The sequence below is a fragment of the Myotis daubentonii genome, chromosome 11, assembly GCF_963259705.1.
Source record: "Myotis daubentonii chromosome 11, mMyoDau2.1, whole genome shotgun sequence".
NCBI classification, from domain to species: Eukaryota; Metazoa; Chordata; class Mammalia; order Chiroptera; family Vespertilionidae; genus Myotis; species Myotis daubentonii.
In genome coordinates this window covers 81,024,588-81,041,546 of record NC_081850.1, presented here as the reverse complement: position 1 = coordinate 81,041,546, position 16,959 = coordinate 81,024,588, and the positions used below count along the sequence as shown (strand labels likewise).

The window sequence follows — 16,959 nt, the reverse complement described above, 5'->3', positions numbered from 1 at the left end:
CCAGGGACGCTGCTGCGGCGTCTGAGCCCAAGCCTGCAGCTCCTGCCACCCGATGCCACGATGGACTCACCCAGCGGGGTGAGACGCCCGTGGCCAGAGCTGGCCAGCGCCGTGGGCAGTGCCTCCCGGTGCCCCTCCCACAGCCGCCATGGCCACAGCCACTGGGGAGGTTCCGCGCTGCCCACGCCCTCGTCCTGCAGGGGCCACAGGCCATTCTCCTGGTCGCCCGGAGGAATGGGCCCCTTCTGGGCAGCGCTGGTGGACCCCAGGGCTCGGGCCCCACACATTGTGGGCCCTGCTCTCCGGGCAGCGAGGGGACTCGCCACGGCCACAGAGAAGCAGCCTGCTCTGTGAGTTAGTGATCGCCCCGACATGAGTAATTGATCCGCACGCGAATGAGAAAGGGGCGTCGTTATAGGAACCTCTGAGAGCCGGCGCTGGGGTCCCGCTGGGGCTGGAGGAGAGGCCCAGATGCAGCCTCTGTGGGGAGCAGGGACGTGGGCGTCCTCCCGATTCTAGCGACGGGGTCCCTGCCCTGAGCTCGGGCTCTGTCCCCACCATCGTGCCGACCAGGGCCCTGCCTGCCTGGACCTGGCCGCCTGCACCACAGGCTGCTGCCGTCTCCGCGGAAATCCCAGGAGCCGCTCGTGGAGTCACATGATACTCCCGCGCCCCCTCCCCCTGCCACTGTGTCCACAGGAAAGATGCGGGTGGTGGGTGCGTGTGGGGGGCGGAGCACAGCTGTGCGCGAGCAGCCAGCCGTCTCCAAGCGCAGACTCACAGCCGGCACCTTGATAAGCGCACGTCTGCTCCTTCCGGCCCTCAGACCCCCACAGCCTCCCTCGAAGCGGCGGGACCCACTCTCTTTCCAGAAGCCCCACGTGAAGCCTGTGCCCGAGAGAGGGGTGTCTGCACGAGGTCTAGGCCCCGGAGGGCACCTCGCAGCCCCCTAAACCCGTAGGGACTCTCCAAGGTGCCGCCTTCCCGCACGGCACGCTGTGGACAAAGGCTGGGGGTTCGCACCCTCCGTCTCTCACCTGCACCCTCCAGCCCAGGCCCTGCTCCCTCCCCGACCACCGGCCAGACCCCAAGGTCCCTGAACTGTGCCCAGCAGTGTCTGCCCCCTTCCCACGCCCAGGTCCCAGTGAGCCGAGCCACGGCGCCAAAGCATGGCGAGAGCAACTTCCCCCGCCTCCTCCTGTTGCCGGGGCAGCTGTCGCGAGGTGTAACCTGGGTACCGAAGAGCAAGAGACCTGCCGGACTGGGAGCCAAGCCAGGCACACTGAGCCTGTGCTTCCTTCTCGGCAGCGAAGGGACTGGTCAGGGTCACCCGTCCCAGCGGGAGGTGGGAAGGAACTCCCCCGCTCTGACCCCGCCGAGCCCGCTCCCCGCGCCCCGCTGTGCCCCTGCTAGAGGCCGAGGCTCAAGGCTGAGGCTCAAGGTCAGCAGCAGGCAAGCATGTGGCCCCGCAGCCAGAGACGCGGCTCAGCGGGTGCTCGGACGCGGCCTGCAGAGGCCGGCAGGCTCCGGGGCCGCACCGGGCGCCTCCTGTCACAGGCGCTGAGATAACGAGCCGCTTCCTCTCCGTTCCGTGTTTCTCTCTTTCTTAAGGAGAACACGCACTCGGTGCCACGGGTGCCAGACAGGGCTGGGACCGCGCCGGGGCCTGCCACCTCCTCCCGCCCGCCCCCCCGACGGCTCCCTCGCCCTCCCCAAGCCTCGGTCTCCGTCCTTCCAGGGCGAGGACAATGACGCGGGGCCCCGGGGACTGTGGAGATTTGACCCAGATGCAGCTCCGGGCGGGTTTGACGCGGTGACACAAAAGGTGTTCACCCTGGCGACTGGCTTCGTCCCCAGCGCCTTGGGCTCCGGGCCAGTTTCTTACCCTAAAGATGAGCTAAACAAAGAGGCGTGCGTTCCCCCACCCTCCCTCCCTCCCTCCCCCGGCCACGCCTGCGTGGGTGGCCTCGTGGCTGCAGGTTTCAGAGTGTGAACACCCACAGAGCATCCTTCAGAGCTGAACACGGGCTCCTTCCGCCGCCGGCTCACGCGGCCACGCATCTGATTCCACGTGGCGGGTCTTGGTTCTGTGTCGCCCCACACGGCGGTGTTAACACCGACCGCAGGGCCAGCGACTTTGGGAATAAATGCCACCCGGAGCAGAAGCCGCCTTTCTCCTTCCGAGGGAGGTGGAGTCGGGGACGAGAAGCAAACTGCTGTCGGAGACGGAGACGGGCGGCCGCCGGGGCTGGGTTTACAGCTTACGGGGCTCGGCCCTCCCGCCCGGGGCAGGACGGCGGAAACGCGTGGCCTGAACGGAGTGGTGCAGGGAAACCCCCGCCCCCCCCCCCCGTGCTCCCCGAGCCCAGACCCCACTCCCACTCAGGTGCAGGGCAGCTGTGGGCCACCCCGGGGCAGGTGGGCGGAAGCCGACGGGTCCTCCGGCCCCAGTTCAGGCCCCGCAGGTGACAGCACGTGCTGTTTCACTCTGGTTACATATGTTGGGGGCTGGGCCGGGTCTCCGCTGAGGGAGGAGCTGAGGGTGGGGGTGGAGGGCTCCTCTGTGGCCCTGCCCCACCCCCGTCCCCTGAAGGGAGGCCAGGGTTCAGTTTCCTCTCTGCTCAGGCGCCCAGACCAGCGAACGGCGAACCAGACACAGGGCCTGAGCACACAGCGGTCACCCCATGACGCCCGAGATCGCCCGACAACCACAGCTGGTACCCAGGAGGCTCTGTGCTCAGACCCAGCGGGGACCCCACCAGGTGTCGGGGACGCTCTGTCGTTAAGAAAGGCCATGCCCGGCCTGGCCGACGGGGCTCAGTGGGTGAGCGTCGACCTATGAACCTGGAGGTCACCGTTCGATTCCTGCTCAGGGCACAGGCCTGGGTTGCGGGCTCGATTCCCCAGTGGGGGGGCGTGCAGGAGGCAGCCGATCCATGGTTCTCTCTCATCATGGATGTTTCTCCCTCTCTCTCCCTTTCCCTTCCTCTCTGACATCAATAAAAACATATTTAAAAAAAGAAAAAAGAAAAGCCATGGCCTGCCTGTGAGCCTGGCTGACAGGGAGGCTCTGCCTCACCCGTGCACGGACTCTCGCAGCACGCCTTCCCCAGCCGAGCTCGCACCGCGCCCTGTGTGCAGTCCCCCCCGCCCCCCCGCAGTCCTGCCCCGGGCTCCCTGCTGGACCCCGGGCCGGCCGCCGCCTCCTGCGGGGCTGTCTCCAGCTCCAGGAGAGGGAAGGCCCCCTCCCTCCACGCAGCCTCCGCTTGGCTCACACTCGCTCCTGCCTCTTAAACAAACAACGATGGCAGGGCCCCGGCGCCCGCGAGGCCGGCTCAGATGCCAGATGGCGAGGCTCGGACTCGCTCGGCACCGTGAGCCCCGTTTGCCCACGTGCAGCCCGACCAGCTGGCGGCCGAGCCTGTGTGTGAAGGAGGGACAGGGAGCGGCGGAGAGAGCAGGGCTGGGGTTCCCGCAGGGAGACCTCCCCCAGACCCATCCCGGGCAGCCCTCCTGCCCCCACACGGTGGGCGGTCAAGAGCCTCCTCAAGGTCGCGGGACAGTGCCTGGTGAGACCGGGGGGGGGGGGGCGTGGGGGTGTGTGCGGGCAGCTGGGCTCAAGGTCGAGGTTACACAGTGTCCTGGCCCTCTCAGGCAGTCACACAGGAGGGCCACGCTTCTCTCTGAGGGCAGCCGAGTGGACCTGGAACACAGGCCACCCCATGCCACCCCGGGCCCCGCCCCCTGGGACAGAGGGATCCACGCCCCTCCTGGCCGGGAAACGCGGGCCTTTCATGGAAATCACAGATCAAGACCACCTGGAACGTCTTCCTGTCTGAGGTCAGAGTTCACTGGGGCCACAGCGTGGCGCGTAGTAGGCCGTCCATCAACACCTGGCATTTGACTGAGCGGCTGGTCGTGCGCCGTGGGGAGCACAGATGGCGCATGTGCTCGCTCCCCCGCCCGCCTGCCCGCCCGCCCGCGAGGTCCCAGCAGCTTGGAACGTGCAGGTAAGACCCACGCGCGCTCCCACTACTCCCACTTCCGTAAACGCAGGCTGCGCCGTCAGCCCCGAGTCCCTCGTGTTGCCTAAAGTGGCGGGGGGGGGGGGGGGGGAGGAGGCGGAGGGGAGACAGAAGCCACCCAGCTGGGGGGTTGGGTGCCCTTCTCTGCTCTGGGTCTCCTGGAGCCCAGAGGTGCTGCGTCCATTTACGAAGGTGACCGGGTGGCACAGGATGCCCGCCCTGGGGCGCCCTAGGGTCGAACCTCCGTGGGATCAAGAAAGTGAGATTCTTGGGCACGGACGCCCCCATGCAGCTCTCCGATTCCAAGCACCCCAGCCCTGCCCCCACGCCCACTGCCAGGGCCTCGAGGTCACCTGGCCCGACCCTGACACGGTCCCCTGGATGGGGCAGTGCAGCCGGGGTCCCAGGAGCTGGTGGCCGAGGCGGATGCGCCCTCACAGCTTCCTGGACTTGGAATCCTGCATCGAGTTCAGCCCCCCTTTGTCCTAAAATCCCACGCAATGAGGGAGGATGGGGCCCCCAGCGGGTGGGAGGTCCCCTGGCTGGCGGCCAGGGACACGGGGAGGGAATGGTCCCCTGAGAGGCCCCCCAGCTGAGCTTCAGGAAGGACCCTCGAGGAAAACCCTCCCGGGCCCAGGGGAGCGCGACCCGGAGCTGTCCAGGGTCCTGAGGGACCTCAGCTGCAGGGGAGGGTGCAGGTGTGCCCGGGGGTGGGGCGCTGGCTGAGATGCTGAGGGCTGGTGCCCCCCTTAGCCTGGACGTGGACGGGCAAACACCCAAACCACCGAGGCGAAGCTTCCGACTGAAGTTGAACCAAAAGTTTCCCCGAGAACAGGGGATCTTTACAAAGACTCCGGGCGGGGACGCGGGAGGGAAACGTTCTGTGGTCTGGGCGTGAAGGCTCAGGGGACCCGGAAGTCAGGGGCCGCGAAGGCCTGGGGGGTCCTGGGGCAGCCACTCCCAGGGCCACCGGAGCCAGCCCTCATGTCCCCCAATGTCTACATAGGGCAATGCCTGCTGTGCTCCTGTCTGTGTGTTTGAGTCACGTGCGCATGTGTCCCTGTCCGTCCACACGTGCACCTGTCCGTGCACAGTACACAGCCACCCCCCCCCAGGCCTTCCTGCCCCCAGACTTCTCTCGGGGACACCAGGCTGAGCCTCCCCAGGGGACCCGGCGCCGTCTGGGGCCTCTGAGGCTCAGAGGGGCAGCAAAGCCGCCCAGTGTGGGGTGGAGGCCGCACCTGCCGGCAGAGCTGGGGGGCAGGCAGGGCTCCAGGCAAAACCGGGGCTGCTCCGAGCCTCTCTGCTGCGACCCGCCTCTCACCTCCCTCTCTCTTTTGTTTCCTCTTTTGTTCTGAGAGGAAGACAGGCAGAGAGGGAGGGAGGGAGGGGCAGTGGGGCTGGGGGTGAAGGTGCGGGCGCACACCCGCTCCACCGGGCGGGCCTGTCGGCTCAGAGCGTGGCACAATGGCCCCATCCAAAGGGCATTTTAATGTCACTGCCAGCAGCCCGGCTCCCGGTGCCAGAGCCGCCCTGCCAGCAGCGCTCCCGCCTGCCGCCGCCTCCTCCTCCCAGACCTCAGCTCCGAGAAGCAGCTTTAAAATGGAGAACCCCAGCTGGCGAAGGCTCTCTGTGGGCGCACTGTTCGGGGCGCACTGTTCCCACGGCGAGCCCCCTTGGCGTGCCCCGCGGTCCCACACGCACACGGCCACTTGCCACTCACACTTCCTGCCGAGCATGTGGCCGCCCCCCAGGCCCTCCACATCGAGCCCAGCGGGCACCCCAGCCCAGCGCACGCTGCCTGCCCTCCCAGGTGTGGTCTCAAAGGCAGGATCCCCACGGCGGCTGGGCAGCCCCCAGGGCGGCGCTGTGCCCACAGGCAGGGGGCTCGGCAGCGGGTGGGGGGAGTTAGCTCAGCTCCACCTCTGCAAACGGGGGGCTTGGACATCCTGCTCGGCCCCCCAGATGACCACAGCCCACTGCCCCCTCCTGTGCCCTTTAAACTTCTCAGCAGGGAGGGGGTCCCCCCCACAGCCCAGCTGGGCCAGAGCTGGGGTCCTGGGGAGCTGGACCCAGGCTCTGTCATCTGCACCCCTCCCTCCATCCCAAGTGTGGCCGGCGGGCACCCCGGCGTCCTCCCCAACCGCGGGGCTCTGCGCGGGCAGGGGCGCCTGCTGGCGAGCTGCTCCCTGACTTTGCAGGCTCCGGGGCGCGGCGCGGGCGCGGGGAGGAAGATGGCGTTGGATGCACGTACTTGAGTGAGTTCGGTGCCCATGAGGAGGAGGAAGAGGAGGCTCAGGAGCTTCCGGGCCGGTTGCATGTCTCGCTGCCGCCCCCAACGCCCTGGCATGCGGGGCCTGTGCTGCCGGCGCTGCGTGGACGCGGACGCGCTCCCGGCTCTGCTGGCTCCGCGGCGGCGCCCGGCGGTGTCCCCGCGCCTTCAGCACCCGGAGCCGGCGGCGCGCGGGGTGTGCTGCGCGGGGCGGCCGCTCTGCATATTGATCGGAGCTGCTCGGCGCCCGGCGGGCGGGGCGGGCGGCGGGCGGGCGGGGCGCGCGGCTCCTCCGGCCCCTCCGGCCCCTCCTCCCGCGGCTCAGCGGCTCGGCTCCGGCTCCGGCTCCGGGCGCCGGGTGGGGAGGCGCGCTCCGCGGCGGAGCCAAAAGTTTGCAGGGAAGGGGCGGGGCGGGGGGCGCGGAGGGACCCGCGCGCCGGGCTCGGGTGCGGGGAGCGGGAGGGCGCGGCCGGCGGGGATGCGGCTGGGACAGGATGTGACATCACCGAGGCGGGGGAATTGAACTCGCAGGAAATTCCATCCCCACGGGCCGCGGGGCGGGGGGCTCCAGGCCCCCGGGATTGGGGACCTGGACTCAGGCAGCAGCGCGGGGCCGGGCCCTGGGTGCTGGGAGCGGCGCGGAGCGGGAGGGCCTGGCCGGAGGGACAGAGAGCAGGCCCCGCCCTCAGGGAGCTGCTGAGGCTCGGACCCAGGACCAATGCTGCAGGGCGGGTGGGTGACGGGTGGACACACAGGCCTCTCTCCCGCCTGTGGGTGGGGACAGGCCTTGCTGTTGGGGCTTGGGTCCCACTCAGGGTATGGGGAGGGTGGGTGCTGTGTCCTGGGTGGGTGCGTGCACGTGGGGGTGGGTGCACGTGGAGGTGTGTGCGTGCACGTGGGTGGGTAGGCACTGGTTCGTGAGGGTCCCTGTGGGGCTGCTTGGGTTCCACGCCCAGTGTTGGGATGAGACGGGACACAGCTCTGCCTCCCCAAGAAGCCTGGCCTGAGCCCCTGAGCGCCCGCCCTCACCCCCAGCCTGGCCACCATGGGCTGTGGGCGCAGCGTCCTCGCCTCCTCCCTCCCCCTCCCCCTACGCCGGTCCTTTCAGATGAGCTCCCAGCGGGAGACCAAGTCTTCCCACCACGGGAGCTGGTCCTGGGACCCACTCTCCAGGTCAATCTTTCATTCGGGAGGAACCCCCAACCACCTTCACTTCTCATGTCTGTCCCGTAAAGAAACTCCATGAGGAAAAGTGCTGACAGCTGGAGGCTCCCCGGCCACAGGAGGCACAGCTGTGGGTGACGTGGCCCCGTGTCCTCGGTCACAGGTGGGAAGGAGCCCTGCGGGTGGGGGATGGGACTCACAGGGCCACCCAGGGAGTTCCAGAGCGAGGCCCTATGCCAGCCAACTCCTGCCGGTCACCCTGCCACCCAGTCACCGTTCCACCCGGTCACCGTGCCACCCGGTCACCAGGCCACTGGGCCCTGGAGGAGGCCCCTCTGGGCATTGGGTGAAGGAGCTGGGCCTGGGGACCCTGAGAGAGCAGGTGTGGGGGCTGCCACGCCCCCTCTCCAGGGCTCTGCCAGGGGGAGCTCTGTTCTCTGAGCCCTGAGGGCTGGACTCCAGGGGGAGCCAAGGTGGGCGGGTTTCAGGGGCCAGATCCCCTGCCCCCTGCCCAGGCGGGCACTTCCTGGTGGGGCCTCGCAGGCAGGGTGGGCCGCATGCTGAGACAGAGCTGGGAATAGAGCCGGGCGGTGGGACTCTTGTTCTCCTGCCTGTGCCTGTGCCTGTGCCTGCCCAGCGTTCGCACGCTCAGCGATGAGAGGAAGCCACACGGTGGCCCCGGCCCCGAGGGAGCCCACGGGATGGAGGGAGCCCGCGCCGGGAGCTGAGGGCTGCGTCTGGCCGGTCCTGCTCCGTGTGAATGTCATCATTGCCGCTAAAGTGTTCCCTTAAAACGGTTAAAATTTTACTAGATCTGCAATTTGTAACCACAATCGAAAGAAATAATGATATATGATACCCCAAACCACTGAATGGCACACTTTCAAGGGGCGGATTGTAAGGTATGTGAATTATATCTTAATAAGGCTGTGGGTTGCTGTGTGTTTTTTTAATGGCAAGACATATTGTATTGCTTTAAAACCTTTTTTAAAAAATTGATTTCAGAGAGGAAGAAAAAGGGAGAGATGGAAACATCAATGATGAGAGAGAATCATGGATCGGCCGCCTCCTGCACACCCCACACTGGGGACCGAGCCCACAACCGGGGCCTGTGCCCTGACCGGGAATCGAACCCTGACCTCCTGGTTCATAGGTCGACGCTCAGCCACGGAGCCACACCGGCCGGGCTCATTGTGAAGGTTTAAGAAAGCAAAGTGCAGAGCATGTCACAGCGAGACCAGAACAGCCATGTCGTCACGGCGTGGCGACCGCGAGGCGGGCGTTGTCTGAGCGAGTGCAGAGGGAGGCTAAGGGAGGTGGGAGACCAGGTCCTCTAAGCCCCAACCCCCTCCCTGTGACCCGTGACCCTGGGCGAGTCGGCCCCGCACCCCCCTGCCAGCCGCGGGGGCGGGTGAGCCACGGCCGTGCTGAGGAGACGCAGGTGCTTTGCGGCGGACAAGGCCTGGGCTGCACCTGAACTTGCCCGAAGGATGGAAAACTGCAGCGAAACAAGGAATGGAGACGGAGAAAGAAAGTCCACGGAGACGTGTTCCATTTTGCCCACGTCGGCCACGGGCTGGCCAGAAAGATGGGCGTTTCGTGTCCCTCCCTCTGGCCTCCCTTTCCCGCCTCTGCATGGTCAGTGCTCTAGGGTTTGTGTTCACCCCACCCCGGTCGGTGGTCCCGGGGGGCCGCCAGCAGGCTCCCCGGGGGTCTTGGCTTCCGATGGCCCCTTTGGGCTGCCTGAAGTCCAGGCGCGAGGTGCCCACAGCCAGGGCCAGGCCACAGCTCTCTGCCGACTGGTCAGATTCTGGCTTTCCTTCCTAGCAGCGGCTTTCCCATCTGGGGAGCCATGGAGCGCCTCAGGGTGGCGGGTCCGTGGGGAGGTGGGCGTGGGGCCCGGGCCTGGGGGTTTGGCCTGTCGGGCAGCAGCCCTGTCCCTTCACGCCAGCCCTGAGCCCCTGAGCTGTGCTGGGACGTGGCCCAGTGAGTACAGAGCCATCGGGCACCGCTCTGCTCATCAGCTGGTACATCGGGTCCCAGCTCCCCTCCCCCCCGCCCACCCCCGTGCTGCTGTCCTCCTGGAGGGAGCCGGCCCGCTGACTCAGGGAGCGGCCATGGATGGGCCTCCTGCTGCTTTAAGAAGCCTCCTTCCTCGCCAGCCTCCCTCGCCAGCCTCATTATAATGTGACAGAGCAGTTGCCAAGGTAACGGCACTAACCCTCCTCTCTCCTCTCTGCAAATTTCCTAGCAAATGAGGCCGGACCCACGCGAGGTGTCCTGCGGCCTGTGCTGGGAGCGGCGGCTGCCCGGCCTCCCCCTCCTGTGGGCGGGCGCTGAGCCGAGCACCCCTCAGTGGCCCCGCCCGGCCTGGCCCTCCCTTCCCGGCCTCCCCCGCCCCACGGTTCTTGTTAAACCGCGGCTCCTGAATTGAGAACCTACTGTGTGAAGGCCCCACCTCGGGCACCAACAGGACACGCTTGGAATCAGGAAGCCACGAGAAGCGATGATGGCGGGCCTGGCACGGGCGTAGGAGCAAAGAGCAAGCTTGGAACCCTCGAGTGGTCCAGCAGGACGGGTGGGGGGACAGGTGACCTGTTCCCCACCCCCTTCGAACCAGGGCAGCCCGAGACCCAGGCAGCCATGACCCCGAGTCACGGTCGGAGACGGGGCTGAAATGCAGGGCCTCCAGCTCCCAGGTCACCGCTCTCTGGGACCAGAGCTCACCTGGCCCACGTCCAGGAACCAGTGCCCACAGGGTCCTGGGAGCCGCTGTCCTGCAGAGGGAAGCCGGGGCCTCGGGGCCGGGGGTGGCCCCCGTGTCCCCCTGGCACTGTGGCCCCAGGAGAAGGACCACTTTCCTGCCACTGGGGTTCCAACCGCCACGTCCACAGCAGTGCCCATGGCTGTGGGTACCCCCCCGCCCCAGAACCTGGCTTTCCGAACACGCGGGGCAGGATGGCACCTTCGGGGGCAGCCGCACCCACAGAGCCCCCTGCCTCCCCTTGCTGGTGGCCGTTAGGTGCTGTCCACCTGCGTCCGGGTTGCCAGCCCTTCCCGGTTCCCTCTCCAGCTTCCACTGTGTGACCAGTTTGCGTTTTATTCTGTATTTGTCTCCCACATCTCGCTCCTCCCCTGAGAAAGCCCATCCTTGGCCATCGAACTGAGAACCTGGACTGATTTTTCAGAACTGCCCAGCCGGTGCCCACGAGCACCACCTGTCCTTCCAGCAGGACCCGGGGGGCCAGCCTGGGTGCGTGGGAGCCACCTGCACAGCCCCTCTCCCTCCAGTCAGGAGCCCTGCCCGCCCCTGGCTGCAAGGCCCAGGGTGCTCACCTCGGTCCGTTCCTCTGCGGCTATCTTGGGGGGACCAGGGCGTTCCCCTGGCCCGGGTCATTTTGTGATAACGGACTCTCCTTTATCCTGTTAATTATGGTAAATTTCAGTGACTGATTGTCAAGGGTTAAACCATCCTTGCTTTCCGGCCTCCACCCTGTGTGGCCAAACGCTGCTGGATTCCGGAAACCGCTAGGGACTTTGTTAAGGACTCTCTTGTCGGTGATCACGCGGGACAGTGGTTTGTCGTGGCGGGTTTTCTTACGACGCCCCTGTCTGCTCTGGTGACAGGGTTCGGCTGGCCTCACAAAACAGGTGGAGAAGCGGCCCCTTCCTTGCTGTCATCCGAAAGGGCTTGTGTAAATCTGATGTTTTTTCCTCTTGGAATAGTTGGTAGAATTCACCGGCAAAAGCATTTTGGCCTGGACTTTTTTAGGGGGACAGGGGGGAGGTGAAAAGGATGGCTTGTTTTTATTTTACAAAATAGCTGTAGAGACCTTCGGACTTCCTCTTGTCTAGGGTCCCCTGGGTAGGGAGCATTCTTCAGGGAATTCGCCCTTTTAGCCGAAGCTGTCAGATTTGTGAGCATAAAGTTATTCGTGAATCCTCTTGTGTTTTTGATGTCCTCGAGCTTATGGGCAGATGGCGACTCGTAATGCTTTCTTATTCTCTTGGAAAGATCTGGAACACCCACCTGCTTCCTTCCCGATGTTGACGGTTTGTGCTTTTCTCATTTTTGTTTCTTGGTCCGTTAATTGTCTCTATTTTGTGTTGGTTTCCAATTTCCTGGACTTCCTGTCCCACCTTTATTCCCTTCCCCCTCCTACTCACTCCGGGAAAACAGCCGTTTTCTCTTTACCCGGTGCCCATCGGTCGTTGCCGATGCCCCTCATTCGTCCTGGAGACCCACACCGCGCCCAGCACCCTCCGTCCACCCCGGGCGCCCTGCAGCTCCCCCGGGGATCCCGGGCGAGGCTCGCTCCGCTGTCCCCTGTCCGTCAGGGTCCCCTTCTCACTGCCCGAGGCTCCGCCCTTTATGGAGGCGGGACCCCTGGGTGCGAGCAATGCCTGTCCCCAGCGATGGAGGTGCCGCCTTCAGTGCCACCCCTTCCTCATGGTGGGTGGTTTCCATCATCCTGGGCTCCAGCGCGCTGACGAGTCTCTCTCCTCCCATCTGCTAACGAGGCCCATCTGGTGCGTGTGACACTCACGCTTTAGTTCTCGGTTCTGACAGTTCCGTGTGGCTGCTGTTTACATGTTCTCTTTCTCCGCTTGATTTTTCTTTAATCATCTCTCCACTCATCGGGAGGCGCGTGCCTCTCCTCGTGGGCACAGGGCACCCGGCGGCTCCTGTTCTGATGGGATCCGGCACCCGGCCCAGCACAGGGTGGTTCCGTGGGGAGGCGTCCGTCTCCCCGACTCCTCGGTGGGCGCACACCTTGCAGACTGTGATTGCTCTGAGGGGAGACCCTGCATCTGGGCACTGGTCCAGAGGGCTGGCACCAGCAGGCAGCTGCCCCTGCAGCCCCCCGCTGCAGCCCGTGTCCCGCCTGCGACCCCAGGACCCAGCTCTCAGCCCGCCTGCTCCTGTGCGGCTCCCTCCGCACCCCCGGCTCTCCGTCCAGCCAGAGTCCCAGCGCCCTCGGCGCTCACACACAATGTGGCCCCTTCCTGCTCCTCTCGCGGCTTCCCTCTCCAGCCCCGCTGCCCAGGCGCCCCCCGCACCTCCTCCAGCCCAGGCGCCCCGCACCTCCTCCGGCCCAGGTGCCCCCACACCTCCTCCGGCCCAGGCGCCCCGCACCTCCTCCAGCGGGAGGATGGCAGGTTTGCCCTGGGAGTCCCCACGCGCGCCCCGCCTCTGGGCACAGCTGAGAAGCATGAGGCTCACCCACGGGCGCATATTCCCGCCGTGTCTGCCCGCGCAGACCTGCGCCCCAGGGCCCCAGCGAACCCTTCTCTGGTCTCCGTCCAGCGGGCATCGTTGTGCTTGGCGAGAGGCTCCGTCTGTGGTTTGTCTGCCCCGGAAGCCAGCCCGGCAGCCATTGCTTTGAGCCCTTTGCCACCTGTGGGGCGGGGAACAGCCGTTTCACTCCCGTGCAGCCGGCGGTCCCTTTACAGTACCAGGCCCGCGTTCACTGCCCTCTCCCCGCATCGGGGGCGGAAGCAGCCGGCCGTGCCTGGAAGATTCTATCCGAACGCTCTGCGTGCAGCTCACAGAGCTCACTGAGTTCACGTCTGAGTTTCCACGAAACCACAGGCAACAGTGGCACCAACTTCCCGACCGGCACGCGGAGTCCTCACGCCCCAGTGGCGTTCATGACCTGCTTCAAACCCTCGACGCCACTTCTGCGTGAGGGACCACTTCTAAGCGAGGGGCCACTTCTACGCGAGGGACGTGCCAGGAGGTGGGATCTGCCGGGAGGTGGGATCTGCTGGGAGGTGGGATCTGCCGGGGGTGGGATCTGCCTGGAGGTGGGATCTGTCGGGAGGCGGGACATACTGAATGACTAAATGCTCACAATTATGATGAATAAGCAGCTATTGTGGCTTCTGCTTCAGAAGTCTCAGAATGGCCCAGCAGTGTGGCTCAGTGGTTGAGCGTGGACCTATGAGCCAGGAGGTCAGGGTTTGATTCCTGGTCAAGGGCACATGCCCAGGTTGGGGGCTCCAGCCCCATGTGGGACGTGCAGGAGGCATCCGATCAGTGATTCTCTCTCATCACCCACGTTTCTCTCTCTCTCCCTCTCTCTCCCTCTCTGAAATCAATACAAATAAATTTTTTAAAAAGGTTCAGAATGGATTGTCCAAACCAGTGACTTATTTATTTTAGATCCTCACCCGAGGATATGTTTGCTGACTTAGAGAGAGAGAGAGAGAGAGAGAGAGAGAGAGAGAGAGAGAGAGAGAGAGATCAGTTGCCTCCTGGATGTGCCGCGACTGGAGATCAAACCTGCAGCCTTGGTTTTGGTGCCGGGACGACGCTGCAGCCCCGCACAGCCGGCCGGGCCGGCCAGCTCTTTGCAGACACTGTGCTGCTTGCAGCTTTGTGCCGGGCGCCAGTCAGGATTCCTGGCCCGCGGGGCCAGCTGCCTGGGAGAGACGCCAACCTGGATTCCAGGATGCGAACCTGAACATCGAGCCGAGGATGGAGCTGCCTCCCGGGCCCCCACAGCGTCCTCCCACCACCCGGCCTCGCCTGGCACGTCTCCTCACTGTCCGAGTACTGGGTACCCCGGCCCGGCGGCCGCAAGCGCACACAGGGCTGAGGGAGCAGGGCGAGGCACTGTCGGAAGGTCAGGCCTGTCTTGCCCGGCCGGCGTGGCTCGGTGGCTGAGCATCAGCCTAGGAAACAGAGGTCATGAGGGGGTGCTGAGGCCACGGAAGCCTCAGTTCCCCAAGCTGAGATGGTCCCCAAACACTGGAGGGCCCTGCAGGGGTGATGGGCAGGTCTGCAGGGCCAGCGCAGCCTGAGGCGCCCGGACGCAGGCCGCCTGCTCCCCAGGCTGCGTGTTCTTGAGGGCGGCACGGGTTCACACGCATCTTTACGGAGCCGCACGGGACGTGGCCAGGGCACGGTCGGTGTCAGGGGACCGCGATCTCCGGACGGACGCCCTGCTGTCCCCTGCAGTCCCCACCGGCCGTCCACAGGCGTCCGACCCCAGCCCCCTCTCTCTGTTCTTGCCTCCTGGCCCCGCTGGGAAGTTTCCTGCCTCCCCCCACACCGCCCCCCCCAGCCTCTCCCAGGAACGCTCTGCGCCCAGTTCACCCTGAGAGCGGGACCCTGGCTGCCAGGAGCCGCCCCACCGCCCTGGGCCCAGCTTCCTGGGACCCTCTGGGCAGCGGCAGGTGCTGGTAAAACGTGCCTCGGCCGCGTGAGTGCTGAGCGGGGACGTGACAGGGATCTGCCAGGAATTCTGGAACAAACGCCCTTCACGGTTCTTAGGACCAGCACAGCCCTGACGAGGCGGCGCCAGCCAACAGCCGCCAGGCCTCCTGGGGACGCGGTCGATACCTCCTTCTCCAGGAGCAGGTCGGTCTGCGGTGAGGGGGCGGGAGCAGGTGGCAGCGGGCGGACTGGCCCTTTGGAAACACAGCGCTGAGCAACAGGCCTCGTGGGCAGGAGCCGCGGGAGCCGCCAGCAGACAGGAGGGCGAGGGAGGGCGGTGTCAGGAAAGTGCCCGGGGACCCGGCCACGGGCGGGGGAGGGGGGGGTGCGGGCAGAGTCATCCTCAGGAGGGAAGAGCAGGCTCAGCTCCCAGACACGCCCACCAGAAGGGGGGGTCGGGGGGTGCGCTGGGTTTCAGGTGCCCATTGTCTCCTGATCACAGAACACGTGACCCTGAGAGACCATTGGGAACGGCCGTGTGAGCGCAGAGAGGCCGTGAGAGCGTGGTTCCCACCTGCCGGCTCCCAGGCATCACCCCTCTGTCCCCCCAACACCAGGTCTGCTCAGCCTGAGCCCCGCTGTGCCAGTGAGGGGATTGGAGCCGGCAGGGGAGTGCCCGTCCATGATCGGGCAGCTCGGCACGCATGTGAGGCCTGGATGGCAGCCCAGGGCGGGAGCCTTCACGCCTCGGCAATCTTTAGGGGTCGCAGGAGGCAGGTGGGGGCTCCCAGGCAGAGGCAGAGGTGCGGGGGGGGGGGGCGGGGAGGGAGAGGCAGGAGGCTGGGAGCCGGGAGGGAGGGGTGAGGCCTGGTCCCAGGTGCGGTGGACGTCATCCCGGCCCAGGGGTCCGAGACCAGCACCCCGCCTGGGCTCCGGGCGCCTGTCTCCCTGCCTCTGTGGGGTTCACGCCCCTTCTTGGCGATGGAAGCTCGGCGGCCTCCCCCACCCCCATCGTCTCCAGGGTCTTTTCCGGATGAAACGAGATGAGAGACGGGCCAGCGCTCTGTAGGCCGGGAAGGTTCAGACGCGAGCTGACGGGGCCGTCACCGTGCAATCACTGCTATTGCGAGGGCGCGAACGTGACGGACGGGCTGCCGGGCGAGCCCGATCTGCCTAAAAGTCCTCGTCTTTCGGCCCGAAAACTCTTTGAAACCCGCGGGAACGCGGCTGATGGCAAAGGTGTGTGATTATCATTGTGTTTGAGTGAAGCAGTAAGACCTGACTTCGGACGGAAAAAACTCACCCACAAAATTAAGCCTGCCCCCCATCAGCCCCATTCCCCCAACCCCCCAGCCCCCCAGCCCCCCAGCCCTGGCCGCTGAACACAGCCGGGCGGAGAGGGAGGCGCAGAATCCGATTGGAGAGGCTGGGACTCTGGCCCAGCAGGTGGGGGCGGCTCCTCCGGCCAGTGGCATGGGACCCGGGGCCGCTGCAGACAGCAGGAGGCAAAGACGAGGAGTGAGGCCCTTGCTTTCAAGGAGGTTTTTTAAAATTATTTAAAAAATATTTTTATTGATCTCAGAGAGGAAGGGAGAGGGAGAGAGGTAGAAACATCAGTGATGAGAGAGAATCACGGATTGGCTGCCTCCTGCACGCCCCCCCACCCCACTGGGTATGGAGCCTGCAACCCAGGCACATGCCCTGACTGGGAATCGAGCTGTGACCTCCTGGTTCATAGGTCGACGCTCAGCCACGGAGCCGGCGGGGCGGGCATTGCTGCTTTTCACCGTATGAGCCAACACCGTGCCTGTGCAGCCGGCTGCCGCCCCCCCCCCCGCCCCCTGTCCCCCGTGTACCCAGCAGAACGTGCAGTTGCCTGTGTTGATTAAATGCCGCCTTCCGTTCCGTGTGAGTTACATCAGGAAATAGAAAACTCACGGACAGCCCAGCGCCCCGAGGAAAACCAGCTCAGCCCGTCCCGCATGCGCGCCGGCGTCTTGGGCGGCACGCGGCTAATTGAGTGTGTGTGTGTGTGTGTGTGTGTGTGGGGAGAGGGGTTGGGGTGCCACCGGGGCCAGCCCAGCTTCGTTTCTCCGTTTTAATAAGTCGGAAGCGTCAAGATTTCTCTGCGAACGGGCGGATTGGAAACCGCCGCCGAGGGTTTTTAATCACATAAATCCCGCAGGAGCTCCGAAGTCACAGGCTGCTCACTGCTGGGGGTCATCTCCTGGGTCACAATGTTGCCGCGTCTGAAAGCCAATCCCCAAGGTGCTGGCCCGGCCCACCCCGCAGGGTCCTGCCTCCCCCCAGCGCCGGGGCCTCGGTGCAGGAGAGAG

The 16,959-nt window shown here is 65.7% G+C and overlaps 2 protein-coding genes across 2 annotated transcripts in view; both read right to left on the bottom strand.

Moving 5' to 3' along the window:
* OLFM1 (olfactomedin 1) overlaps nucleotides 1–6,579 on the bottom strand; it is a 28,727-nt gene extending 22,148 nt beyond the window's left edge. The window contains exon 1 of the mRNA XM_059658479.1: nucleotides 6,280–6,579. Coding sequence (XP_059514462.1) covers nucleotides 6,280–6,375 — 96 coding nt within the window. The 5' untranslated portion in view covers nucleotides 6,376–6,579. The remainder of the gene's footprint in view (nucleotides 1–6,279) is intronic.
* The window catches only part of MRPS2 (mitochondrial ribosomal protein S2), a 229,276-nt gene that overhangs the window by 118,028 nt on the left and 94,289 nt on the right, over nucleotides 1–16,959 (bottom strand). The gene's annotated exons all lie outside the window — the stretch shown is intronic.